At 47.0% G+C, this 27781-nt stretch overlaps 1 protein-coding gene across 3 annotated transcripts in view; it reads right to left on the bottom strand.

Annotated features, from left to right (window-relative positions):
- The window catches only part of PRKAG2 (protein kinase AMP-activated non-catalytic subunit gamma 2), a 339594-nt gene that overhangs the window by 185110 nt on the left and 126703 nt on the right, over positions 1-27781 (bottom strand). The window contains exon 1 of one of the 3 annotated variants that reach the window (XM_014608997.3): positions 1897-2198. The exons of the other annotated variants lie outside the window; for them this stretch is intronic. Within the exon in view, the coding sequence (XP_014464483.1) occupies positions 1897-1990 (94 nt within the window). The 5' untranslated portion in view covers positions 1991-2198. Of the gene's footprint in view, positions 1-1896; positions 2199-27781 lie in introns of those variants that run through there. 3 annotated transcript variants of the gene reach the window in all.

Below are 27781 nucleotides of genomic sequence, written 5' to 3'. Positions count from 1 at the left end.
GTAAGGACTCAGCTGGTGTTTTATAGCTTGCACTCAGCTTCTTCATGCCACTGAAATCTTCCCATGCATTTTAGTTAGACAGGAAGGAGGCAGTGCAGGGAGCAGGAGATGTACCCTTTTCTGCATTTCTCCCTTATGCTGTCTCTCTAATATAGTCCAAGGCAGGAAGGTTTTTATAGCAACCGCTACTGCGGCAGGATGAATTATTTTCTGTGCAGGAGGATTAACGCTGGCTGCCTGGGATCACAGGGAGCACTGATGCTGGAGTGAGCCTGTATGTAACAGGTGGCCTGCTGCCAGCCACCTGCTGCTGGAGCAAGACTGCGAGTGTCCCCCAGAACCTGACTGAGCACCCTCATCTCGCTGAGGCTAACCGTGGCTAAAGGGGGAGGCATTGCCTGAAAGCATCCTATGCCAGACTTAGACAGCACGTACCACACACACTCTTCCCCGTCTGGGAGCCCAGGGGGTCCCCTGACAGCTTGGGAAGAGTCCCACTTTTTTGTGAGCCTCTATAGTCTCAATCCACCTTATGCTGCTGCCCATCACACAGTGATCTTTCCCTGTGCTAGACTCCACCTTTTACCCCCACTATGCAACTCCCAAACCCACTGCCTCACGCTAATGTATCCTCACCGAGCCAGGAGTGTCTCTCCTGATTCAGTGGAGAGAAGAATCAGGCCCATTCCCTCAGTCATGCAGAAAGAAAACAATGAATACTACTGCTGAAAGAGAGACTAACAGCAGAGTAGATGAATTTAGAAGTTGGGGACACACCTTGAATCCATCAGCCGGAATAAACTGATAAAAGAGGGCGGGAGGCTGACACACTTACACAGGCACCTCTGTACAGAATCCATATCCAGCTCTCACACTGGGTTTACACCAAGTGCTTTAGTGCAGTTAGTGCTGACCTGCAGCACAGTGAGAGCAGAACTGAGCTCGGCACAGTGAATCGACCGGCCCCACTGAACTCCGACCTTCTCCCGCTGACTCCGTGCGATATTGCCCACCGCGCCTGGCAAGTTCCTATCCCTTCTTTCAGCAGACTTGTGCTTTCCTACAAAACACACCGTGCACAAAATAACGGTGGCTCAGCAATGCTGGTAATTCATTCCAACATTCCTGAATTATAGCTTCTGCTGTTCGTCAGGTGGAAGTCAGCTAAGAAGCTATTTCACTTTCCGAAGACAGTGCACGCCAGAGTGGCGGAGGCATGCCAGCCAACTCACTCATCTCTGAAACTTGTTGCCAGGTTTGGTACTCAAATAGAACTCGTGCTATACCCGCCCTCCAACACGCACACAATCACCAGCAACCATTAGCGTCTTACAGAGGTTGGTCTTAAATTAAAGATCCAACATGACTCTACTGGAAAGTGCAGTCTTAAAACGAGAGGGCTTAAAAAAAAAAAAAGAGGTCACTTATGGCACATAATAGCTTTCATCTTCTAAACAAACTGAAACTCTTAACATTTACCTTTTTATTCAGTAAATACGTTATTCAAACTTTTACTAAAGTAACACTGGAGTTAATTTTCTGTTTTATAGTAAGACAGTCCCCAAGCGTGACATTTACAATCCAACAGCTCCTTTAGGACGAACTTCACAGTTTACGATAATCTGAATACAGTAAAGCCACTTGGAAAAAAATAATCTGGAAGATCAATTCCTTATCTACTGGTTTAGATGTATATACTAAAGTCATTAGCTTATGTTAGCTTTTCATGTCAGGTGCCAAATTGTGTAAACATCCCCAGAACCATCTAATCACAGCAATTACACAATTGAATCAATGGAATTAAGGAACAGAAAGTTGCTTTAATGCTTTATACAAGCCCCGTTCACAAAGAATAATCTGTCCCCATGCCGATGGTTAACACCGTAGTTTCCCTACCTAAAAGGCCATGAGGTTCAGACTGGCGTCTCTCAGAGCTTTTGCACTGGTCCTTCCGTTTCTTGCTGCCTCTAAAACTGCCAAAACGCTTCATGAGCTGTAGTGAGCACCAAAGCAATCGCAGCTGTCAGTCATACCCGGGATTGAAGAAGGGAGAGCAGATCTGAGCAAAAGGTGGAATAAGTCAGGGAAACAGGTAGGGCAGGTAAATAAGTCAGGTCAGCTGGCAATCAAGGGAGGCCAAAAAAAAAGTCCCAAAAGTCGACAGATATCATGTGGCTCCAAAAAGCCTCAGCTTGTGGAATCCTGAAGCACAGCCCCAAGGCACATCAGTTCATATCTTCATGGCAATAAGCTCCTGAAGTGGCCCAGCTCCACGTATAAAGCACTCCCAGTTGGAATACCTACTGGACAGTAACTAGTCAGCAAGTATCTGCGGATACCAAGAGAGGTTCAAAAGCCTGTGGTGCCTGCAGCCACCAGAGCTGCAGCTCTTAGCCTTAAGCAGCCAGGAAGTTTCAGAGACTGAAGCAGAATTTCCAGAGTGGATCAGCTTATGCAGAAGAGGTCAGTAATGGGCTGATAAGCTCCCTGCTTTTAAAAATTACTAAATATGCAAAAGAGGCACAAGCCCTCTTGAAGGGAATTGTCATGTGCAGTTCTGCATGATGTCTCTTTAAAGAGACTGTAAAAGGAAACCACGCTGTACAGACAATTCTTGGCACCAATTGGTCAGGGCATATTCGCATTATGACATGACATCACACAACTATTTTGATTCATGCGTCCTAGGTCTTTACAGGGACAGGATAGTCTGGCTGCTGACTGATGAGCTAAGAACGTCAAGCCCCTCGAGGACTAATGACTAATAGGAACGCAGCCCTGCCAGTCTCAGGAAGGGAAGGTGATCATCTCTCGGAAACAGGAGACTGCACGCGGGCTGGGGCTTTTCTGTAACAACAAACCCTCTCTCCACACAGCCTTGTACTGTACACAAGAAACGCCTGACAGACTGCCTGCCCTCCGTCAGTGCCCTGCTCGACGTGGAAAAGGCTGCGCATGACCACTGGCTCTCGCACACATTCATCGGAAAGCTTTCTAAACAAAGTGACCAAGCAAGACACAAAGCCAAGATCTCCGTGCCACACCAAGGGACGGTGCTTGGCTCGGGACCTCTAGGTTTGGACTTGTTTCTTGTAGGGAAGGGCAGGTCATTGTGGGCTAGCTCCTCAGCAGGAGTAAAGCAAACAGCCCCAGGACCCTGGGTGGTGGCCAGGTCTGCTCTGAACGTGGAGACCCAGCGCCAGTGGCACCCACTTTGTAGAAACCACCCCCGATTTTCAGTGCCTGCATCTCTGCTACACTCTACTAGGTGCTCAGTGCTACCTGGCACCCCCTCCTTAAACTAACCTTGTCCTCCAAGGCCTCCTGTGAGACCCACCTTTGCTGGGACCCAGACAAGAAATTCCCCAAGTAATGACAGTGTCAGTCAGGGGCAGCTGGTGTTAGTGATTTATATTTTGTTTTAAATGTAACTGTTACATTCAAAACCCAGCAAGCCTGGGTTGCATGTGTGCCCTCATGTGGCTGCCCCATGTAACCCCCTGCTCTGATGTCAGTACCTTCTTCTTCACCATCACATGCCATAACTGCAGCATCCACGCTCAACTGCAGTGCTAACTCCCCTGAGGCAGGGGCCATCGCCGAATGTGCCTGTGTGGTGCTCAACACCATGGGAACTGGGATCCCGAGGCTCTACCAGAACGTTACGACTGTATTATGATCTTCTTCGTTGTGTCTCCGATCCAGCCTTCCTATGTGGTCCGTTCCCAATATTCTGCACAGGCCACTAGTTCTGGTGTTGAAGTTGCCAGATCTTGAGGGGTGCATTGCGGTGCTACAGGGCGTCTCAGAAGACGATCCATGGTTTACTTCTCCTGACAAACACCTTGGTTGGTTGCATAGAGGCCTCATGATTTTGTGAGAAAGTTACATCTTCAAAAGACCTACTCTCCATATTATGTATGATGAAGATAAAGTGGGAGGTGTGGTGTTTGGACAGTGACTGAATACAGGCACTTGCTGTCCCAGCCCTGCACAGTCAGATCATTAAACAACGTCCAAGCAACTGCTACGTACGCTTCAGAAAGACAACTTAGAGGGAAATGCATGTGTTTCTGAAGGCAGAATCCAGGCCCATAACCCTAGAAGGAATTTGAGGGAAGAGAAGAGAGGGGAGCTAAGGAAACAGCTAGCCAACAGGCCCCAGGTTTAGACTAAGTGAGCCACCCTGGGTTTCTCCTTCCTTACAAAACAATCCCTCTCTCTCCTATGCCCTGACTACAGGCAATGACTTAATGTCATTAAAGACAAAAACATTTAAATCCCTTTTTAATGAGATAAAAATTGGTTTCACTGCCGCACAGAAACAATCTTCTCAAAGTCCATTTGGACAGGAGCCAAGAATAAATACAAGCACTGACCTTTTCATGCAGGGCCACTGCACCAAGGAGGCTCCTGTCCCCTAGCTAAGAAGGGCAGCCAGGCCCTACTGGCTTTTTCCCCACAGGTCTTAGAAAAGGAGGCAATGTCGTTTAACAACAGATTCCTCAGTAAGAAACAACAAAGGACACTGCGCTAGTATAGAGCATATTGTATCTGTGAGAACTGTTCCTCTGGAAACATCAGGAAAAGTTTAACTCAATTGCCAAGCGTGGAGAAGCTATAGCAGAACTGCAAAGGTTTCAACAGGCTGGAAACTCAAACTGCTTATTGACTGCGATGTACAGAGACTCTGACCCACAGCTTGCAGGTTGGCAAATGGAGTTGTACCATGTTATGTCCCCAGAGGCACCAACCTATCAAATTGGAAAAAAAACCCCAAAATAAAACCCTAGGGAGGCTGATCCTGAGTGGTCCAGAGCACCAGGGCTGGATTAATGCATAGACAAACTAGGCACATGCCTAGGGCCCTGAACTGCAGGGGGCCGGTTCTTCCCTTCGCAGCAGCAGCACAAATGGCCCCATCCTCCTCCCTTCCTTTCCCTTCCCCTCCCCTCTGCCAGCCTTACTGCAGCGGCAGCTCCAAGCCCTGCTCCCCATGGGCGGCAGTGCCAGGGGCAGGGAGGGGGGTCTCAACTGGCCCGTGGCCCAGGAATTTGTTTGCCTAGGGCCCACTAAAGGGTTAAGCCATCCCTGCAGAGCATCCGACTAATTGGATGCTCCCATTACTTTACCAAAGGGGGCATTGGATCAGGTCATGTGTAAAACAGAATACTTTTCCAAGGGTTGGCGCAAGGATATTTCTGGCAGAAATGGCAAGACATGGTGAAATGCTTCCCTGTCACGGTGGGCATGGAAACACTCTGGCTGTGTACATGCAGAGTAGACCAGAGGCCTAACTGAGCGGGAGCGACTGGGACAGCAATCCTAGATGCTACCGTTGGGGAAGGGGGTGCAAAAATAGCTGCTGCAGTAGCTGAAGGTATTAGTCATGATGGCGATTCATTCCACGCCACACTCAACCGGTCTCCAAACACATCTTGGTCGAGTCCATTAAAAAGTTCCCAAAGCTGGAGCTTCATCTGGCTCTTGCTTACTTCCTGGAATGGATGGCAGCCAAAAAATGATTTCTTATTGGAGCTGCCAGTGCTGTGGCTTATCTCCCCCCGGCCAGGGGACACTGCAGGGGGTTTGGGAGAGGCTCAGCCTGCAGCCACCTTCTGGAATGTCAACTGGAAAACTTGGGAATTTCTGTCAAAATAACACAAGTCTGGAAAATAGGAGGCTCCAGGAAAAGCAAGTCAACATTCTGGCTAACATAGACCCAGACAGTTAAGATAAGAGAAGTACCTTGCCTAAACTTGGCCTGCCCGCCCTTTGAATGACTGTTATTCAATACAGCCCAAAAGGGACACCAGATATGCAGAATACTGCACAACAGCTACATCTGGGCTTTCACCAACCATCAACCCGAAGCGTGAAGGTGGGTTCAACTCCTTTTGACTCTGGATCAAGCGGTGTAATATACTGCAGTACTTAAGGGAGGGGAATGTATTATTTCCCTACAGCTCACTGGCACACCCTTTGGTACCCAGGAGCTAGATAGACAGCTTTTACTGACTCCTTGCCTTGCAGCTCTTCTGGCCTTCATGATGACCCCCGTGGTGCAGGCTTACAGTATGCTGCTGAGGCTGTGGCGGCATGTATACTGAGGACTGCAGTCTCCAGAGCTGACAGGCTCTCACCAACAGATTTGGGTTGGAAAAAAAAGAAAATAAAAACTGTGTAATAGTATTTTCTAAACCCCGAAGTATGTACTAGTCTCCTCTGCACGTTCTGAGCTGCAGCTTACTGCTGGGCCATTTAATTCTACCCCTCCCAGGGCTATAATATGGACCAGCAGGATGATCAATAGAAGTAAGGGTACTGGACAGCACTGGGCTAGTGGTGACTTTTAATCAGTCAAAATCTGCATTCCTGACTCAGCCAAAACACCCATTTCATATATTTCATAGACATTCGGGCTGGAAGGGACCTCGCAAGATCATCAGCTCCAGCCCCCTGCCCAAGGGGCAGGAAGTCAGCTGGGGTCAAATGATCCCAGCAAGATAGACATCCAATTGTTTCTTGAGAGTGTCCAGAGGAGGTCAATAAAGGTCAGTGAGTTGGCATTGCAGGACATTCAGACCGAGCTAGACAAAGCTTTGGCTGGGGTGATCTAGTTGGGTATGGTCCTGCTTTGAGCAGGGGGGGTTGGACCAGATGTCCTCCTGAGGTCCCTTCCAACCCTAATTGCTAATACTCTGTGGGCCCATACTCATGATAAGCACTGCTATTTCTTAGCATTCCATTAGTAAACTGTGCTGCACAGTTCTGCAGCACACAAATTGAGTTACTGGGTTTTTTTAAAGCCATGTAAAGAAAATTATCAATGTTGAAACAGAGCTGTTGTTGCAGACAGTTCAATCAGGCTGTGTTCAGCTTCAAAACAGCACTTGATCTGATAATCCCATCAAGTCTATTGTGACTAACACAAACCCAAGAGGTGCCTGGGAGTTCCTGACTATGAGGGAACACAGCTTGAAGCAGGCTGTGCAGAGGTTGGTGAAAACAGACAAGTTTGTATCGAATCCCTTTCTGTTTTCTTTCTCTTTTCCCTTTCTGCTTCTTCCTTCAGTCACCTGGATTTGGAATCGCCAGATAGACCCAATCACTGAGCTTACATCAGTCAGTCTCACTGGACGTGGCAGAGCAGAATGAAACATCCCTTTCTATTCAAATAGCTGGAAAAGGCTCTCAGCCACCACTGCAGTGTGGAAGAGCTATTGCCACTGAAGAACCAACAGCAGAGCAATCTCTAAGCAAATAACAATGCTTGGGATGGCTCAAAGCTGAAAACTGATATTCATGCCAATACCCCCCACAGTTGCAGGGCACTTCAATAAAGCCCACAGCCCCACCACCCCAAAGCTCAGGCCTGGGAATCTCTTAAACTCTTGATACTACAAGAGAAATTTTTGGCACTGCAGGAATAACCTAACTGAAATGAAACTGGCCCAAACTGGCGGTCTCTGAATCTCGCAAGAAGTCAGAAGAATGTTAATCCCCAGAAAAAAAAATCAATACTTTCATTTCGTCATAACAAGATGAAGGAATCTCTTAATATACAGAGTGTCCTAAACACCACAATGAGGCTCAATGCTGACTTGGAAAGAAGAGGAACAGACTGAATTATCAACATCCCACTCTAAACACCCACTTGCTCCTTGGAGACCTCCCAGTAAATTAGTGACCAGGTACAATGCTGTTTAGCTTTCAGCCCAAGCTGGTACAACAGGATGCCACAATGCAGTAACAGCAGTAATATAGCTCCACATAGATTCAATACGGATTTAACCCTGCAGCTGACACAGATATCACAAAATACAGTATTTGCTGGAAAAAATACTCGCTTAAAGGGTCAGAAAAAACAAAGTTAGAAGCAGTTTCAAAATCCTACGCCTCTCCCTCTCCACACATACTAACTTTTACAGTTTTACAACCATTTTGTCCTGTATTTTCTCTTGTTTCTATATGAAGACCCATATAAACAAGAGAAGAAATTGCCTTTGTGCAAGGTGCTGTCAAATGCATAAAGCAAGCAAGCCATAAAAGGAGCTATGTAACGAGTTAAAGCAGGGGTGTCCAACTCACTGGGGCCCCATAGGTCAGATGAGTGGAAGTGGGCTGGTCCTCAGACCGGCTCAGAGCACAGCAACAGCCCCAAAAGCAACTGGTAGCATGTACCCAGGACCAGCCCCAAGCATAGACACCAGCGTACACCCCAGACTGGCCCTGCAATGTGCACCAGATCAGCCCCACACTCCCCGTGTAGTGTGTCCAGACACAGTCCAAGACCCACAGACAGCACCAGGGGCCACGTGATAAGGTACTGCAGGCCCAGTCCAAACCATGGTCCTTACCTTCAGCATCCCTGAATTAAAGTACTCCTAGGCAGGTGTCCCTTCAAAGAATAACTACAGATATTCAGAGAGAAGCATCATTTTCATGTAGATATTAGCCTCAATATTTGTCATGGACCCCTGTCACTGCAGAACCTGGACATAACGCATACATGCAGAGAAAGACATCAGCTACAACGGACAGCAACATGTGCCTCCTCCCATTAGCTATCCCTGCACACCACGGCAAAACAAACTCCACTGCAGAAGCCCAGTCAAGCAAATGCTGGCTGAAAGGGAGCACTGAATCTAGCCCTAAAGGCTTAAATACTCATGGTTTAAGAAGCCTCTCTCACTCCTGAACTCTGACTCTAGGGAAAATTGCTGCTTCTTGTCACCCATGGAAATGAAAGGAGCCTGGTTCTGTTGTTTATTTAATTTACATGCTGCTCTTTCCAACAGAGGCTCAGGAGAACAGAAAATGTGCAGACAGCAAAACGAGCACAGTCCAGAAAAAGGGACCATCCACTGAGAATTGAGCTGCCTATCCTCAAGGTTTCATATCTAGGGTCTGTTAGCCAGTATGCTTTTGCTACCCTGTTATGTAGTCACAGACATGTAGGGCAAAACGGATAAAAATGCCACATAACTTTGTACCATATTTCAATACACAGAACAAAAAAGTAATGCCGAAGAGAGTTCTGTAAGGCCCTTAAGCATCAGCTCATTATTGTTTAAAATGGCTTTGCTCCTAGGACTGATACTATACCCAAATGCCTCACTGACCACAGAAGTAGGCAGGGGATGAGCTCTGACCTACTATACCTCACCTCTGCATTTGGAGAAACCTTAGAGAATAAGTACAGGCTGGATGAATGGACTGTAAGATGGATAGAAAACTGGCTGAAGCATCAGACTCAGAGGGTAGTAATCAATGGCTTGATGTCTAGTTGGCATCAATGACCTGGAAGATGGCATAGAGTGTATACTTAGTAAGTTTGCAAATGACACCAAGCTGGGGGGAGTAGCAGATACCCTGGAAGATAGGGCTAGGATTCAGAGTGGCCTAGACAAATGGGATGATTGGGCCAAAAGAAATCACATGAGATTCAACAAGGACAAGTGCAAAATCCTGCACTTAGGACAGAACAATCCCATGCACCAGTACAGGCTGGGGACTGACTGGCTGGGCAGCAGCTCTGCAGAAAAGGACCTGGGGTTTACAGTGGACAATGAGCAGGCAGTGTGCCCCTGTTGCCAGGCAGTTGCATACTGGGTTGCACTGGTAGAAGTGTTGCCAGCATGTCAAAGGAAGTGATTCTTCCCTTCTATTCGGCACTGATGAGGCTATATCTGGAGTACTGTGTCCAGTTTTGGGCCCCCCACTACAGAAAGGATGTGGACAAAATGGAGAGTCCAACCAAGGGCAACAAAAGTGGGGAGGGGACTGGGGCACAGGACTTAGGAGGAGAGCCTGAGGGAACTGGGCTTACTTAGTCTGAAAAAGAGAAGACTGAGAGGGGATTAATAGCAGCCTTCAACTACCTGAAGGAGGGTTCAAAAGAGGATGGAGCTGAACTGTTCTCAGTGGTGACAGATGACAGAACAAGGAGCAGTGGTCTCAAGTTGCAGCAAGGGGGGTTTAGGTTAGACATTAGGAAGAATTTTCTCACTAGGAGGGTAGTAAAGCAGTGGAACAGGTAACCCAGAGAGGTGGTGCAATCTCCATCTTTGGAGGTTTTTAAGACCCGGCTAGACAAAGCTTTGGCTGGAATGATCTAGTTGTGGATGGTCCTGCTTTGAGCAGGAGGTTGTTGGACTAGATGACCTCCTGAGGCCCCTTCCAGCCCTAATTTTCTATGATGCTATGATAAAAAAATGGAACAGATTCCCACCTGCTAGTTAATGTGTTATCAGGGTGTTAAACAACCAATGACTTACTCTTGGCCACTTCTGCATTCAAATCAAGCTGGACCTCCAGAAATTTTAAGAGTAAATGGATCTGAGGACCCTGCATTATTCTGTATCATGAATAAAATAGAAAACACTTCCATTAGCAAACCTTGCCTGTAGACTCTGTCCTCAAAGGAGCAAACCCTCACAGCAACAACAACTATGATACAAAACCTTGGCACCATAATATATATATAACAATAATATACAGAACATATAACAATAATATATAGAACAATAAAAGATATAACCATAATAAATGGCGCTTTGCATCAGATCTCAAAGATCTTTACTGTGGAAGTGAGAAACACTATTCCTAGTGACTGAGTGAGGAGACTCGTCCAAGGTTACAAAGGAGGCCAGTGGCTGAGCCACGACAGAAACCGTCTCCTGCATCCCAGTCCAGTGCAGAGTCCACTAGGCATTGCTGCCACCATTACCACCAGAATAACGCATCCTGTTCACACCACCTTGAATAATTCTACGTCCCACATGGCTGCCTCACATATGTAGTTCCAAAAAGATGACTAGAATTAGTTACCCAGACGACTGAAGTCCCTTCCTGAAATGAATCTGAACAGATGGACATATGGAGGAGGAAGTATTCGTTAGTATATACGTAAAGCCTGGGAAATATAAAGTGATTCAAAATCTCCCTGGTTTTTCTTTCTAGCTTTCTGAGATCTGCAAGCACAGAGCAGTCAAGACATTTTCTTAGCAGAAACGTGCCCTTTGTAGGATTTGTTTTTAAAGGAGAATAATGCATTGTGAAAATGATGGAAATCAGGAGTTCACAGACCCTGATACGATACGATAATGGTGCCACAAAAACCACATGGAAAGAGAAGGAAAAGGGCCGAAGTCTGGAGTGCTAACATAGTGGGGTGCAAGATGCAGGGTGTCTTTTATGACATGAAACTCTCCAAGCCCCAGTCTTTGCTATTTCTCTACCATGCTGCTCTGATTGCTCCAAATGTTCCAGGGAGCTCTGACAAATAAAGTAGCATCCAATATGCAAACTGCTGTGATGGCAATACCCAGGAGCGTTGTAAATTGAAGGAAGGCATAAGATGGTTTGAGGCAGAGAAGAAACTACACAGCACTGAGAAAAACTTACTAAACATAAGAATGATGCAGGCTGCCCAGGGATGTGGTGGAATCGCCTTCGCTGGAGGTTTTCAAGAAGATGCTGCAGGGGCATTTGTCTGGGATGGTTTAGAAAAAGAGGATCTTTCATTTGTGCAGGAGGCTGGACTAGATGACCCTTGAGGTCCCTCCCAAACCCACTGTTCAATGAGAATTGCACTCATTATACCACATAACTGAAAGCACTGAGGGCTGTTGTGATGAGAGGAACCTGATTTATAGCCCTGTAAAAATTCTCATGAAGGAACGCTGGCTCAGCTGGGACATGAAATAGGGATGCAGGTTGAATCATTCTTTCTAAATGGACTATGAAGTGCTGGGAATGGATCATTTTGATTTTCCACCCACTGTTGCTTATAATCATATTCCTGGGGAAGGTCAACCCATGCTGTTCTGGCAAAGTGTGCAGGGAACACATTGGCCAGAGAAATAAACCTCTATAACCTGCACAAACCAGTGGTGGGTAATGTGAAAGGGCAAAGAATACCAGTAATATTGTTATACTCTCCCCTGTGCCTAGAAAGTATGCTTGAAGGCTAGAAACAACTAAGGGGGCTTTCATGGAACTAAGTTCTCTCCCTCTCTGAGCAAACTTGATTTTTTACTTTTCTGAAATGTTACAGAACTTAACTTAATGCTAGTGAGAAGCCCTGGAGCCTGATGCCTGCTAGGTCCTGCATAATCCATGTTTCAAGGCACAGACAGAAGTACAGCTTGGACTATATCCCTGGTCTAACTCATGGTGCTTCACAGAAAGTGCCATGAGTTAGACCAATCCTCCTGACACAACACACATTATCTGTTGGGTCAGGAGCGTGAGGGATTGAGCTCCAACCCCCAGAACAAGCTCCCTCTACTTCCTTCCCCCCTCCCATTCTCAAAAGACCCCCGGGGAGCAGGGCTGGGCTGTCTCCCAGCACACGCAGACACAAGTTAATAAAGGTACACCGCTCTGGAGCGTCTTCATCTGAACCCTCATGTAACGAGGGTCCAGACTGTTATGGGATCAGGCCCTTTAAAGCACTCTGCAGCCACCTGTGTTAGGTCAAGGCTGTAGACTGCTTTCAGGGGCCAGATTGGGAAAAAAAATGTCACATCTGTCTGTGCCTTCAGTGTCTTATTCACAGAGTGGGTCTGACTCATGATTTACATGACGCTTTACAGACATATGAAGGGACCAGGATCCTGGCCACAGTAGATGACAGACTGAATACAATAACAGTTTAATAACAGTGAATAACAGTGAAAAGGAAGATGATGAAGGGACAAAACAATTAGAGAGAATGGAAGCCTTTTTGTTTCATATGTACCAATTTATAACTGATATTTGCCACTGAAGAGAAATTATTCAGTGCTTAGTCTTAGTAAATTTTTAACACAAAAATAAAGGAATGGCGATCAGAAAAATAGGTTGCAATGTGACTGGGGGGGCACAGGTGAAGTCATTGCTGTGTCTCTGGATTGGAGAAAAAGTAAAGCGTGAGTGCAGCAGCGATGCCTGGACATAAATCTTTAGAGTCCCATTTTTTATTTCCCCTGATTCTGTGCTGGTCATAATACTAGTCACAACACAAACATGTGCAGATTATTTCCAGTCCCAGCAAGCCACAATGGTGAGCCTGTTAACCGTACTTTTGCAGCATTTAAGTGCCTCTTTTTGGGTGGCCAACTGGCTGTTAGAAAGATTTCAGGCCCCACCACATTACTCTGTGGTTTATTTATTTTTACTTTCTAAAGCTAATTTAAAAATGATCGAGTCACGTCATGTAATGAATTTACTTCAAAAACAAGCACAGAGCGCTGGCAGATTCAGAGATCCTGTGACAGATGAAGCTGAGGTGTTAGAGCAGAAAGCACTTTCAACATTCAAAAGCAGCCTTCCTCCGCTAACTACAAGACTTGAAGTGTCTGGAACAAAAGCAGAAACTTGTTAACATACTGCTGAGTGCCCTGTTTGTCTATCAAGGCTTAGCCCAGCTCTTCAGCAGTCTATCATTTATTTTCCAAGCACCTGTTAAGCATATCACTAGAAGGGGCTGGAAAGCACAAGCCAAGCTGGTCATTATTCCCGTGTCGTGAGTGCGACTGTCAGAATCAGGTTCTCGCACAGAGCCTCAGGCAAGTTTAGCAACTTGAGGATGGAATATTTTTGGTGTTATTATATAATGTATGTTTGGAAAAAACCCTCCATGTCATCACCTTGGCAGTTAGCAATGAGACTTGGCAAGGACCTGCCAGTCATATTAATCACAAGCATGTGACTGGAACAGAACTATTAAAACCTCAATCTTAAAAGGCACAAAGAGAAATTATTGCTGCATATTCCCAGGAAACACGAAGGTTGCTTTCAGTCTGTATAAAATCCCGATGCAGGGGACAAGATGTGGTGTAATAGCAGCAGAGCTGCTCCAGCAGACAGGGCATTCGGCTAGGAGTTAAGGTTAGGTACAAACGTTACAGTTGATGCACTTTAAGCACGTGGAAAGTGCTTTACAGCTGTAACAAAACAGACATTCATGGCACATCAAGTGCTTTAAAAATGGCAGATCTTGCTCTAAGTTAACCCTGGATGGATGTATACTGACCTAAAGCACGTTGTTAGACTGCTTTATCAATCATCTGTGTCAGATCCCATCAAAGGTTAACCTAAAGCACAATCACCGTCATCCCAGGCAGCGTTGTGCATGGTTGCTCTAGCCTCAGGCAGAGTGCCCAGTGCTGGGCTGGCTCCGGCCCCTCAGCCATCACTGGCACCAGTCAATGCTAGCCTCTGATCCCAACCCGACACACGGCCTGGCCAAGGGGGCGGAAGGAGAGAGTGGGATTTCTGTCCCTCCAGTCACCATGGCCCCATGGTGCACTGAAGCTCGGCCAGGGGGCGCTCTCTGCAGGGGGAAGAGTCTGGGTCTCTCTCCTGGCAGCTGCTGCTGGGGTGGTCCCTCTCCCCAGCCGGCGACTGCCAGCAGTAGCTGGGAGGGGTGGAGAGAAAGGGAAAAAAGGAAGCTACCCCGCTGCAAGGGCCCCCCCACAGCTTTCTGGCTTGGGGGTTGGGGGGCCAGGCCAGTCAGATCCGCACAGCATGATTGCTCCCTCGGCACCCCTCCCCCCCCCCCCAGTTCCCAGTGGCAAAAAGCCAGAGCAGCCCTGCACGGCATGCTTCTGACTGCAGCTGCCATGTGGCTTGGGGTGGGGGGGGGGGGGGTGAATGGAGCCCCCCTGCCACAAGGGCCCCCCCACAACTTGCTGGCTCGGGAGCTGCAGAGGGCCAGGGCAGATCCATGCAGCAGGGGGGGTTGCCTCCCCCTCCAGCTCCTGGCACAGTAAAACGCAGGGCCAGGCAGCTCTGCTACAGCTGCTTGCTGCCACTGTCAACAGGCTGGGGTGGGGGGAAAGGGAGCCCCCTCACAGCTTGCTAGCTGGGGTCTTTGGGGGAGCCAGGCCAACAGGTCTGCATGACAGGTCCCGCAGTAGGGAAACACCAGGCCAGACTGCCCCTCCTGCAGCTTCTAGCTGCCGCTGCCAAGAGGCTTGGGTTGGGGAAAGGGAGCCCCCCCAACTGCAGGGACCTGGCCACCCAAAGACCCCTAGATAGCAAGTTGCGGGGGGCCCTCGTGGTGGGGGGCTCCTATTCCTCCAACCTCAGCCTCCTAACAGTGGCAACCCAGCCTGGCATTTCCCTGCATCAGGAACTGGGGCAGGGGGCGGAAGGAGCACCTCTGGCCTCAGGTACCCAACCCAGCCCCCCCCCTCCCCCCCAATCCCAGTCAGCAAGCTTTGGGGGACCCTTGCAGTGGGGATGCTCCATTCCCTTCCCTGCCCACCCTCACCCTCAGCCACTGCTGAATCGCCAGGTAGCAGGGGGGAAGAGTTTGGGGGGGGGGGGGGCACTCCAGCAGCCTCCTGGGAGGCATGTGGGAGCATACCCCCCCTGCCCGCCTGCTGACTTTGGCCAGTGCAGGCAGGCGCTGAGCCCCTCCACTGCCCCCCCCCCCCCCCCAAAAAAAAGTACACTTCTGCTCAGCTGGACTTTTAGCACTTTAAGTAAAGTGCAATAGTTAGAGCACTTTCCACCAGGGGCTTTTTGAACATCTGTACTTTAGCCCAAGACACTTGGTTTTATTCTCAGGTCAGCTATATCTCCCTGAGCGACCAGAGGCAATTCACTTCCCCTCTCTAAGTACCTTGGATGAAAAGCCCTGTCTTTAAGTTCTGGCTACTATTCTTTAGGGAGAGCTCTGATAAACAGGTTAGACACCTTATTTCTGGTCCCCTGCCTAACCCTATTAAACAGCTAGGTAATTAAAAGTCCCAGAAGAAAAATTCAGCTCTAGGCTGTGCCTTGTAGATGTTTAAGGTCATTCCAATGCCTCTGCGTTTTTCCTTCCATCTACACACTGCCTGGATCTATACTCATTACCTGACTATCTGCTGCCAAGGCAGAGGGGGAAGCCCCCTGAAGAGTCTTTTTTCATGGGCAATGTAAATTATTCCATGTGGATTACTGCAGGAGCAATTCAAACTACAACAGTGGCCTAGATGAGATCCAGAGAGGCTGCAAGAACAATGGACAGGCTCATAGCCAGGCAGTTTTAGAAAAACTAATATACACCAAAATTTCAGAAAGTTTTCCCACAACTGTTATACAAGATGTAACATGAGCTGCTGCAGCATCAGTAAGGAAAGTTTGGCCTGTCTTTATTTTGAGTCAATGCCCTCAGCAGTCAGTGTTTCTCCCTCTTCAGCTCCAACTTGCACCTCTCTGGGCTTCCTATATATAGTCACCTGCCACAAAATTAACACTTTGTTAAACTCCCCTTCTGATGCTACCCTGTGTCTCTGCTGCACCTATTATGCACATTTTCAAGCCCTTGGCAAACGCTAACAAAGAAATACTTTCAGCAATCCTGGGATCCAGGAAACTCTGGCCATACCTTTTCACAGCCGGGGAAACTGAGGAACAGGGAGGTTGCGTTAATTTGCTCAAGGTGGCAGAGCTGGGAAGGAAACCAAGATCCCTCAATTCAGAAGGCTTTGCTTTCACTATCAGCCAATCCTTTCCCAGCAAAGAGTTTTGACATCAGTTCATTAACTCAACTGTGTAATGAAGAAGGGACCACCAGGACACCAGCCCCAGGCACCAACCCTGGGCAGGGGAGCAAAAATAGCATAGCTGTGCTGTCAGCCCAGCCGCCACGACCACTGGCAGTGCAGCCAACGATGCTGCCCTATGTGCTTCCACCATCAAAGGTGGGCAGCCAGTTATGCCTTTGCATGAACCCATTACAATACAACTCCAACGTGGCACACTCAAAAATACCCATATGTTGTGTGGGAGGGAAGGAGTATTGGCAGAATCAGAAATGTTCACTACAACTTAGCTATTTCATCTGTATCTCTTCTCACCATCCCTGATATTTTGAACTACTTAACAAGCCATGAGCTAAATACCCTGGCATTTAGCAGTGAATTTTACCAGCATTTGTTCCCCTGAGTTTAGCTGTGTTTGGCCCTTATTGATCAAATGATTAGTTGCTGTTGGATTAAATGCAATCTTATTGATTCATATTATAGTTCTTTCTGGTAACAGACACAACGTGCTAGACATTTTCCAAGCATAAAGATGGTATGGCTCTTGTCCCAAACAGCTTGTAATTTATATCTGAGCTTGCATAGTGATAATTTCTCTCTTTGTTGGCACAGTGGATTGGGCTCTATATTTTGACTCTAGTAGATTGTATACTGAGACTCAGCTTTCCTTGGTCTTCCTAAATTAGGAAAGATTACACCACGCTCAGACTTTTTTAACCGTAGACCGATTCCTCTGGAGCTATCTTTTTTGGACAATTGCTGGATAGCTTCAGAGTGTTGACCAAAGACTGAAAAAAGTAGACTTATTGAAAACATTTAATGCCTTTGGATCCAAAGTAGAGATTCAGATAGAAGTTATGTAGAAGATTAATTCGTCTTGTAACATCACAATTTTCTTTTACAGAAGCTAATTCAGTGTCACTTATCAATTCTGTTCAAATAAGAACTTGTTGGAAAGAGAAAATATTTTGGGTAGTCCTTGTCAACTTTCCTTGGAGAGTAAAACTGGGCAATGCCTCTTTTTTCAGAGTCCAGCACAGCAAGGATCCTCTCTAGCTTGGGCCTCAAGGTATTTCCCTCATATAAAATATCATCATCATTATTATTATTACTGATTATAGCAATACTTATTATTTATACGTATAATATATATTACATGATGACGAAGATAAAAAAAATGTGTCCTGTCTTTATACAACATGAAAGCCTTTCACTTTCCACTATAGAAAATGGTACAGGTTGCTTCAAAAACCTCTTGATCAAGTAAAGCCAAGGTCCTGTTGCATACTCATCACTTTTACAACAGGAGAGGATAAAAACTATCCCTTTAACTTGGTGTGGGGAAGAGATAATGGCTGGCATATGGGAATCGAATAATGCACATACCAACCGGGCCAGAAGCCCATCCAAGGAAATTTCTCCATCTGAAATCAGATTTCCTAGAAACAGGAACAGACTAAGAGGTTATTTATGGCCAACCTCTGCATCTGCCAGAAGGAGGAAAGATGAAGTTCTCAGGATTTTGGTAAAATGAAGTTGGGCATTTTCTTTTATGGTGTGTCCAAGACATGGCAAAGGTGTCAGCAGTGCTGAAGACAGCTTAACACAGATTGTTGTCGTTGCCTGAATACTTAGTAGCCTTCACTTCTGGGATATGCTTGTGTTTCTCCCTGGGGCAGTTTGACGCTGCAGAATTGTACTTTAGTTTTTTATTTTAAGAAGCCCTCAAGTTCTGGCTCTAACCCAACTTTTTTTTTCCTTCTTGCCATTTTTCTTTGTAAAATGAAAAAAAAGCAACCACAGCTTTCTTCCCTGTATGTGTCTCTTCCTGAAGCTCATCTTTTCAAATATGTAAGTGCTTTATACAGTACCACGTGCGACATTGGTAATCTGGAAAATTTAATACTTGGCCCCACTCCACGTTGTCCTAAAGACCATGTTTCTCTGAGCAACAAAAACATAGGTAATATTTGTCATGAGCCTCTGCCAGAATTCACACAGCCTTCCCTCTCCTGTCTCTAAAACAGTGCACCAAAGTTTTGTAATGCTCTTTGTGTATTTTGTTACAGCTTGTTAGGTGTCCACAAATCCGTGGGCGTCTACAAGTCCATTATAAGTAAGTAAAATTACTCTAATGTTTAATTATGATGCGTGAAACATCAGCATTACTGAATTATTAAACATCAGCATTATTAAAATGGCAAAGCTTCCACTGACTTCAACAATAACAGACTGTTTATTTTGCCAGGTATCTTTTCCTGCTCCAGATATTAGCTGCCTCACTGCTGTAGAAGCAGCACAGGACCTTGTTTTGTAAAACACTGTAGTACTTTGTTGGCCCTGCTGTTGAAAAAGTTCGAGGGACTGGAAGAAATGCGTCTGTAAGTGTGGAAACAGAACTGAACTGTTGGAATTTACAGTATTACACCATTAGCATTTCTAGTCACAACAGCTAGATGGAAGGAAATGACAAACCCAGTAAAGGCCAAATTTCCAATCACTCCCCTAAAATGTATCCTACACACTGCCACACCTCTGCCAAGCAGGAGCAGATTTCAGGGCTTTCAAGTGGTAAAAGAGTATCGGCAATCCCCTCTTTCAATAATCTCAATTCTAACATCACTGCCCAGTTTCCAGCAGGTAATTCTGCCCCAGACATTGCTAATTTAGAGAGATTAAGACAGAGAACAACCTCTCCTACTGCTTGCAACAGCTCCCTGTAAAACACACTACACATCATGAAGCTAAAAGCAAAGCAACAGTTCTTCAAATACTAAACAAGGTTTGACCACTAAGACCACTGACAGCTTTTCATTTGAAGCCAAAACGGGATCCAATTCCCTGATCCCAACAATCATGCCTCCTGCCATGCCACACATGCATGGCAGAACACACATTCAAGTCCCAGTGTGTCCCTGGATCCAGCCACCAATCAGCTGATCATCAGCCAGTGGGAACTGCACTGGGGCCACCTGGAGACCTCTGTGCAGTCCTCACCCTGCCACATGTTCAATTTAAGGCATGCTGGAAACCAGCCACAAAAATATTTCATATTTTTAATGTAGTATTTTGGGGGCTGGTTCCCCTTGTTGTGGCACTACTAATTTCCTAAAAGTGTGACTGGGTTAGTATTTAAGACAAAATTAACAAACTAATTGCATCTTAAATATAACATCTGCCAGGAGCCTATGAAAAGAATATTAGTAGCTGTTACAGGGAGCCAGAAGGCTCCTGTTACTTAAGAGGAAACTGCAGCAGGGTGAGCTGGCTCAGGGAAAGCTAGCTAAGGAATTAGCTACTTGCTAGCTGAGCTGTAGCCAAAAGCCAGCAGTAACAGGCACAAGGGACAGGGGCAGACAGCTAGGCTACTAGGGGGCTAAGAGCTGCAAACAGTAGCTAAGCAGCTGCAAGGGCAGGCAGGCAGGTCCTCAGGGTCAGACTGAACACACCTGTGATGGCCGCTGACCCCCCCCCTCCGGAAGGGGGCAGGGTTGAATGTATGTATAAGCTCAGGGCCTGAGCCTACACAGGCAGTCTGGCCCTGGAGACTGCAGAGAAAGGCATCTGGGGCAAGAGAGCTCCTAGCTGGAGGCACAGAGAATGCAGCTGCCTTGCAGAGGATGTGACCCAGGATAAGGGGAAGCCTGGTTGTACAGACAGGCGGCCACCAGTTTCATTCGGACTCAGAGCACGTTAGTTGGTGTTGCAGCCAAAGGGCTTACTCCTTTGTTATAGTTTACCCGTGGTTTGGGATTGGGACTAGTAAGGGTGGTATGGAGGTCCCAGCCATGCCTGAGGGTATGAGAGTCTCTGGAGCCTTGCCAGGGGCTACGGGCTTGAGACAGACCGGGCTTAAGCTTTATAGGGTGGCAGCCTAGGGGAGGACTGTAGCCAAGCGCAACTCTAGCCAGCTAGGACCGAGGGCCTGGAGAAGATAGGGCTAGGGGCAGGCTCAGCACCCAGAGCCAGGAACCCAGACAAAGCTGAAGCAGGCTCAGTGCCCAGAGCACAGTAGAGACAAGACCAGGGGCCCAGAACCAAAGCAGGCTCAGTGCCCAGAGCAGGGCAAAGACAGGGCCAGGGACCCAGACAGAGCCAAAGCATCCACAGAACCCAGAGCAGGGCTGAGGTGGGGCCAAAGCAGGCTCAGTACCCAAAACAGGGAGGGGACAGGGCCTCAGGGCTCAGGACTAAAGTAATTAAGATAAGAGCTGGTGCCCAGGTCCAGTACAGTGCGCCCTGGCTAGAAGACCCAGCTAGAGAAAAGGGGCAGAGGCTGAGGCCCCAACACAGAAGTGACTGTATAATCATACCTGCAAGGCACGGGCACAGCAGTAGGGGAGGTTCAGAGGCTGTGAATAGCCCTTCAGCCTACAAGCACCCAGAGGGGCACGAGCAGGCTGAGGGCCCACTGGGTGCAAAGGAGGACTAAGACCAACAGGCTCCGAGTGGGAACTGCTGGTGGTCAGAAGAACTGAGATCTCACTCTAGCACCCCCAGGCAGCCTCCCTTTCTAACACTCAATAGTTATATGAAGGTGTGGCAAGTGAGAAGGGGAGGGCGGCAGGTGCACAGACTGCCCACCCTAGGGGAGGGTACCCTAGTCAGAGCAGGGCAAGGGTTGTGTGGCCACCAGAGGGCATCACGGCCACCCCTGGAACCCGAGCATTGGCACAGGAACCTACATGCAACAGCACCATCTAATGGCTCCCAGCAGAGCAATTAAACTACAGAACAATACATTCATTCCAAGTAGATTTATCTCCCCGGAATATCGTTACCCTTCTCAAAGTCACAAGAGAGTCCTGGGCTTTGTGCAGGGCATCAACCTCCCCTATTCTGAGAGCGCAATACGGAGGAACTGAGGGAGAAAGCATGCGTGAGGGCTCTCTATATTAGCATTGTTGGCCCACTTATTAGCATGCTTTTGTTGCCGCACATATAGCTGAACCCCTGAGAGCAACACTGACACTTTTTTAGGAAAAAAATGCTAGCAGAAACAGGTCAAAGTAAAGACAGGAAGCCTAATGGAAATAATAATGCCAGAAATACCAAACCTTTGCTCATTTTGTATTTGAAAATTAAACTGGACAAAACAGAAATTATAATGACCTCAGTGACCTAAAATGCCATTTCCTTCTTACACTTTATACTTAACCCCTTTTTAATTGCTGGCTTTTGCTTGATCTTTGTGTGGCAGGGCAAGGAAATAACACTCTTTGAAAGGTGGATGTTCCCACGGTGACAGACCTAGCACACAGAGGGAGTGTTCAACAGTCTCGTGTGCTGGACATGCAGGGCAGATGTTAAAGAACCTGTGCAGACACGTGGTTGTGTACACATGTGCATGCAACCACATGTGCATACGCAGACCCACACCATTACTCAAACACATCATTAATCAGGGAAGTCAAAGACTGTGAAAGCTAAACCTCGAAATCCCGATGTAGGAGTGTATCTCAGGAGCCTCATTTAAAATTATAAGTAGCAGAAAATTCCCTAGACCCTGCCCTTGTTTTAACCTTGCTTCCACAGTTTCTCCAGCCACAGGTGAGAGATATAACTCTAGTCCTGTAATCACCTGCAACCTTGTCTATTAACTGGTGTAATGACATGTCAGTGGTAATCTCAACAGCATACAGTACTCCAAAGCACAGACAGGTAGGTACAAGCTCTAGTACTGCCAGGATGCAGAGCTCTGATGTTGTGGAAAGGTTTGCATTATATGCAGCCACACTTGTAGTCGCAGCTCCAGTAAAGTCTGTAAGAAATTCTGGGGCACATACACCCTGTCTGGTTACAGATGTGTTTCTGCACTCATGCCATCTGGACTCCCACTGCTTTCACTTGCAGCTAGGCCTCCTAAAAGCTGCTGAATGCAACATGCTGAAGCAGCAAACACCCCTGCCACAGACCACGTTTTGGGCCTCTGCACTGAGAATCTCTGCCCTCCCCCTTGCAGGAATAGGAGAACTTGTGACCACTCCTTGAACTCCTCCCTCAATCTCCCAACCCAGCAGACTTTCCACTTCAGGGACCTTGTGCCAGAAGTTACTTCAGTTCAAAGCAGCATAAATCCTTGGTGAGCTGGCATTCATGTCTTACATCCCACCCCCGCTCATAGCCCACACCCAAAAGCAGCCTCTTGGCAAAAAGGGCTGTGTGGGTTTATTAAGCCAGTGCACTTCTTTTGCCTCCAACTTGAAGAGGAACATCTTTCCTCTCATTTATTTTTCTGTTTTTCAAGATCTATGGAACAGGAGTTAGTTTAATAGCAACATGAACAGTCCCATACAATTCTGACCCGACTTCACTGTCGGTCTCTTTGTTCCTGTCTGGGTTGGTTAATAACAGACATTAGATAACTCTGAAATCCCCACCAATCCTGTGACAAACAACTTTCAAGGCTCACATTTGTGAGAGCCCAGCAGGGCAAATTATGCTGAGGGGAAAACAGCACGGGTTCGTGGCGGGCAGATCATGCCTGACCAATCTAGTCTCTTTCTATGACCAGGTTACGAAACGCCTGGACACAGGAGGAGGGGTGGATGTCGTATACTTAGACTTCAGGAAGGCCTTCGATACGGTATCCCACCCCATACTGGTGAACAAGTTAAGAGGCTGTGATGTGGATGATTACACAGTCCGGTGGGTGGCGAATTGGCTAGAGGGTCGCACCCAAAGAGTCGTGGTGGATGGGTCGGTCTCGACCTGGAAGGGTGTGGGCAGTGGGGTCCCGCAGGGCTCGGTCCTTGGACCGATACTCTTTAATGTCTTCATCAGCGACTTGGACGAGGGAGTCAAATGTACTCTGTCCAAGTTTGCAGATGACACAAAGCTATGGGGAGAAGTGGACACGCCGGAGGGCAGGGAACAGCTGCAGGCAGACCTGGATAGGTTGGACAAGTTGTCAGAAAACAACAGGATGCAGTTCAACAAGGAGAAATGCAAAGTGCTGCACCTAGGGAGGAAAAATGTCCAGCACACCTACAGCCTAGGGAATGACCTGCTGGGTGGCACAGAGGTGGAAAGGGATCTCGGAGTCCTAGTGGACTCCAAGATGAACATGAGCCGGCAGTGTGACGAAGCCATCAGAAAAGCCAATGGCACTTTATCGTGCATCAGCAGATGCATGACGAATAGGTCCAGGGAGGTGATACTTCCCCTCTATTGGGCGCTGGTCAGACCACAGTTGGAGTACTGCGTGCAATTCTGGGCGCCACACTTCAAGAAGGATGCGGATAACCTGGAGTGGGTACAGCGAAGGGCAGCTCGTATGGTCAAGGGCCTGCAGACCAAGCCCTACGAGGAGAGACTAGAGAAACTGGACCTTTTCAGCCTCCGCAAGAGAAGGTTGAGAGGCGACCTTGTGGCTGCCTATAAGTTCATTACGGGGGCACAGAAGGGAATTGGTGAGGATTTATTCACCAAGGCGCCCCCCGGGGTTACAAGAAACAATGGCCACAAGCTAGCAGAGAGCAGATTTAGACTGGACATTAGGAAGAACTTCTTCACAGTTCGAGTGGCCAAGGTCTGGAACAGGCTCCCAAGGGAGGTGGTGCTCTCCCCTACCCTGGGGGTCTTCAAGAGGAGGTTAGATGAGTATCTAGCTGGGGTCATCTAGACCCAGCACTCTTTCCTGCTAATGCAGGGGGTCGGACTCGATGATCTATTGAGGTCCCTTCCGACCCTAACATCTATGAATCTATGAATCTATAAACTTCTAAAGGGTTACCTTTCTGCACCGGGGGAGTCCTGAGGGTGTCTGGACTGAACCCAAAGGGATGGGACGGAATTTGGAAAAAGGCAAGTTTAAGCAAAAAAGGCAAAGGACCTCCTGATGGTGACTACTGTATCTCAAGATGTAGAACCGCTGATCAAGAGGAGGAGCAGGAGCTGGAATCCTGTAGAACGAGACTGCACAAAGCAGAAAACTAAAAGTTTTGCTGGTGCAACACATCCTGCACTGGGCACAGGGGTGCGGGGCAGAGAAGGAATGAGACCAGGTGATGATTTCAGCCATGACTGGGTAAATCCACAGTACAAGAATTCCATTGGTGTCTATAAAGTTAATCTCAGATTTGCACTGTGGTAGTAGGAGTCAAATCTACCCTAGCAAGTGCTCTTCAATCCTGATTTCCAATATTCAATCAACAGTGCAACTCAGCCAGTTACAATGAATATTGCTGAAAGAAATTCCAGCCATAAATCTCATCCTCTGGAAGGGCCAAATACTTCTCCCCATAGCTGCTCCCTGCAGAGTGAATAGGCCCTAGAGTGGGAACACCAGAGTTTCGCTCCATGTACAGAAAAAGCTGGGAGCACAGGTAGACTTCACTCTCCCTGATCACTTTGAAACTCTACAACTGCAGGGAGAAATTGCTGGGGCCATGCTCAGTGAATCCTCCTCTACACAGACCCACAGGCACAAACATGCTCACTGCAGGAATGTAAGAGAGGCAGTCAGCCGTGTCAGACTGAAGTCAGGCAGAAGGCAGGGCAAGGCGAGGTGCCACCCAGCCACGCTGTCTGCGGGAATGACCTTGGAGCAGCCGTGAAGCTAATCTCTACTGAGCCAGTAGGTTCCTTTGCTGTTCGGCCCTTCCCAGCTGCCCTGTGTAAAGCCACGTGACTGTGCTTTCAGCAGCGTGAATCTGCATTTTTGGGAAGGGAATACACCCTATCCAAGGCAAAACTCCCACTGCAGGATTTTACTGTGTCAACTGTCCTGGTGCTTGCCACGTATTTTAATATTTGGAAGTTCTGTGCTACTATTGTGTGAACGATCTAATACAAAAGTAAGAAACATAAAATCATAAAGAAGTAGGGCTGGCAGGGACCTTCAGAGGTCATCTAGTCCAAACCACTGCCTAAATCAGGATCATCCCTATCCAAACCATCCTACACAGGTCCACCATCTACCTCTTAGCCAAACCATGCAGTCAAGCCTGATACAACACAAGACATAACACCCTAACCTGCCACAGGTGAAGCAGCAAGACTACAGCAGCCAGCATCCTGCTGTTGTGACGTTGGGTGTTACACTCTTGAGACAGCCCAGGAAGATGGTCATGCCCCTGCTACAGAGGAAGGCCAAAAGAAGTGCAGCATATTTTGCATTTTCATCATGCAATGATTTTATAGATTCCTCACTGAAAATATAATGGGTTGAATTTTCTGCATACACTGAAGGCAACGGAAACATGCCAACAGAGAGTCTGCCACAACAGTGAGGAATGACAAAGAAATGGAGGTAAATAAATATATTAATTTTTAGAAACTCTAGGAATCTTTAGTACTTTCCCCTCCTTTTTTGTAGCAAAAAACACTGGAAAATAAAGTGTTCTTTTTCTACTGAAAAAAAAAAAAAAGAAAAAAAATACACTATCAGTTACCATATAGCTTAGCTTTGATCATTTATCCACATTTGTTTGCATGGCTGAAATGGTTATGTTGTAATATTTATTACTTACTCAGGACCATCTAAGAATTTGCTGATAATTCACATATTTTTCTGCAGAACAGACTTATAATTCAACAGAATCTAAGCAGCTGTACAAAATGATTCATGCTAATTCTCAGCATCGGTGTGCAAGCTTATCGGGAAGGGCAGAAAATGTGCAGTGTCAGAAATGCAATAATCTCTATTCCTGGGACTTTCAGATTTTAAGGAGGTAAGGATGATAAATTAGGCCCTTTGTCAATGAGGAACAGGGTCTTGCTGCCATTGCCTTCACAGGAAGTAGGATCTCTCTCTGGTGCTGAAATGCCTAAAACAATGCAGTTGCCCAAATGGAAACTCTTCTTTATTGGTGACCTGAAGAAGAATGCCTTGCATTTAAAAGCTTGTATAACTCTATCCCAAATGTGCAGTTGATCCAATAAAAGATATCACCCAAAGAAATACTTGCCTCTTTACTGGTAACTATCTTTATAGTGGTCCAATTCAACTCCCACAAAAATTGAAAGCCTTTCTATCCATTCTGGTGGACATTGTTTCCTGGCCCTGGTTGCATTCTTTATTCAGAATGTGCCTTGATGTGTATTTAAATGATTAACTTCAGATGCAGATTGGAAACCTTTGATCTGAACAATTAGTGTTGGCACACTCACAACTGGATGACCAAAGACTGATTTCAGCCCCGAGTTAAACTTACGGAACAAATCTGATGTTGCCAATCTTTTTATTCCACATACACATCATGGTAACACAGCAAAACTGGACTCCATGGGTGACAACCACATCTTTTGGCTTGTACTGTACTGAAAAACAGCCGTGCGCTTTTCCTCAAGATGATGAAAGATGAGGTAAGTGCCTGTCTTACATACCAAATTTCCCAGGAAGAGGTTTACCATTTTTTGAGTGATTTTTTTGGGACAGAACCTGTAGGCAGGTGACAGGTTGTCATTACCACAACTGATCAGCTGAGGGTAATGTACAGTCTGCGGCAGAACTTCTGGTTTCATTACCTGTTCTCTTCAGTACCTGCCCACTCATTTGTCTGATCCACCTGGCATGGCATCTTGTGTCTTCTAGAGTACCAGCTCTCTGAGGCACAGACTGACATTTTCTATAGGCCTTAGCACAAAATAACTGTTAAATACTTTATAAATAATAACAGTGGAAGACTGTTTACTATTGCCCAGCCCCTACTGTTTCCAAAAAAAAAAAAAAAAAAGACTATTAGAGGGGATTTTTTTCTCATGCAAAATCTTGATCATCCCAGACCCAGCCTGACAACGTGCATAAGTGGATGTAGGCACCTAGGTGTGATTGTATGCCTCCTGGCTCAAGTCCCCAGATAATATAACAGGCAGGTGAGTCATTGTTCTCCTTGCTGTTTTTCTGGAGGAAATGATGGTGTGTTGCAGAAGTAGGTCCATTAATAAAATCATACATGGGTGCCAAAGTCCCCTTAGACACCTAATCGCCAAATCTATTCCCATAACACAGTCACCCAGGCTAGATCATGCCCTAAATCAGTGGGAGCCAACCTTTTTGGCAGGCATGGCATAAATTAAGCTTCACCCTCCACAAATCCCACTCTGATCCCCTTCCCCTGCCTGATCTGCTGTTCTACTTTCTGCCCCCTCTCCAATCTGTATGCACTGTACACAGAGGCTACCCATGGTACCTGTCATGCACATGCCATGTGTTGGCCACCCTTGCCTTAAATGAAGTCATTTGGGCCACCAGAGTAGCACAAAGTGACCTTGAGGCCGCCATATGGGGACAGTGGCCTCCTCAGTGCCCA

This window comes from Alligator mississippiensis, chromosome 5, assembly GCF_030867095.1.
Source record: "Alligator mississippiensis isolate rAllMis1 chromosome 5, rAllMis1, whole genome shotgun sequence".
NCBI lineage: Eukaryota > Metazoa > Chordata > Crocodylia > Alligatoridae > Alligator > Alligator mississippiensis.
This window is presented reverse-complemented; position numbering and strand designations above follow the sequence as displayed.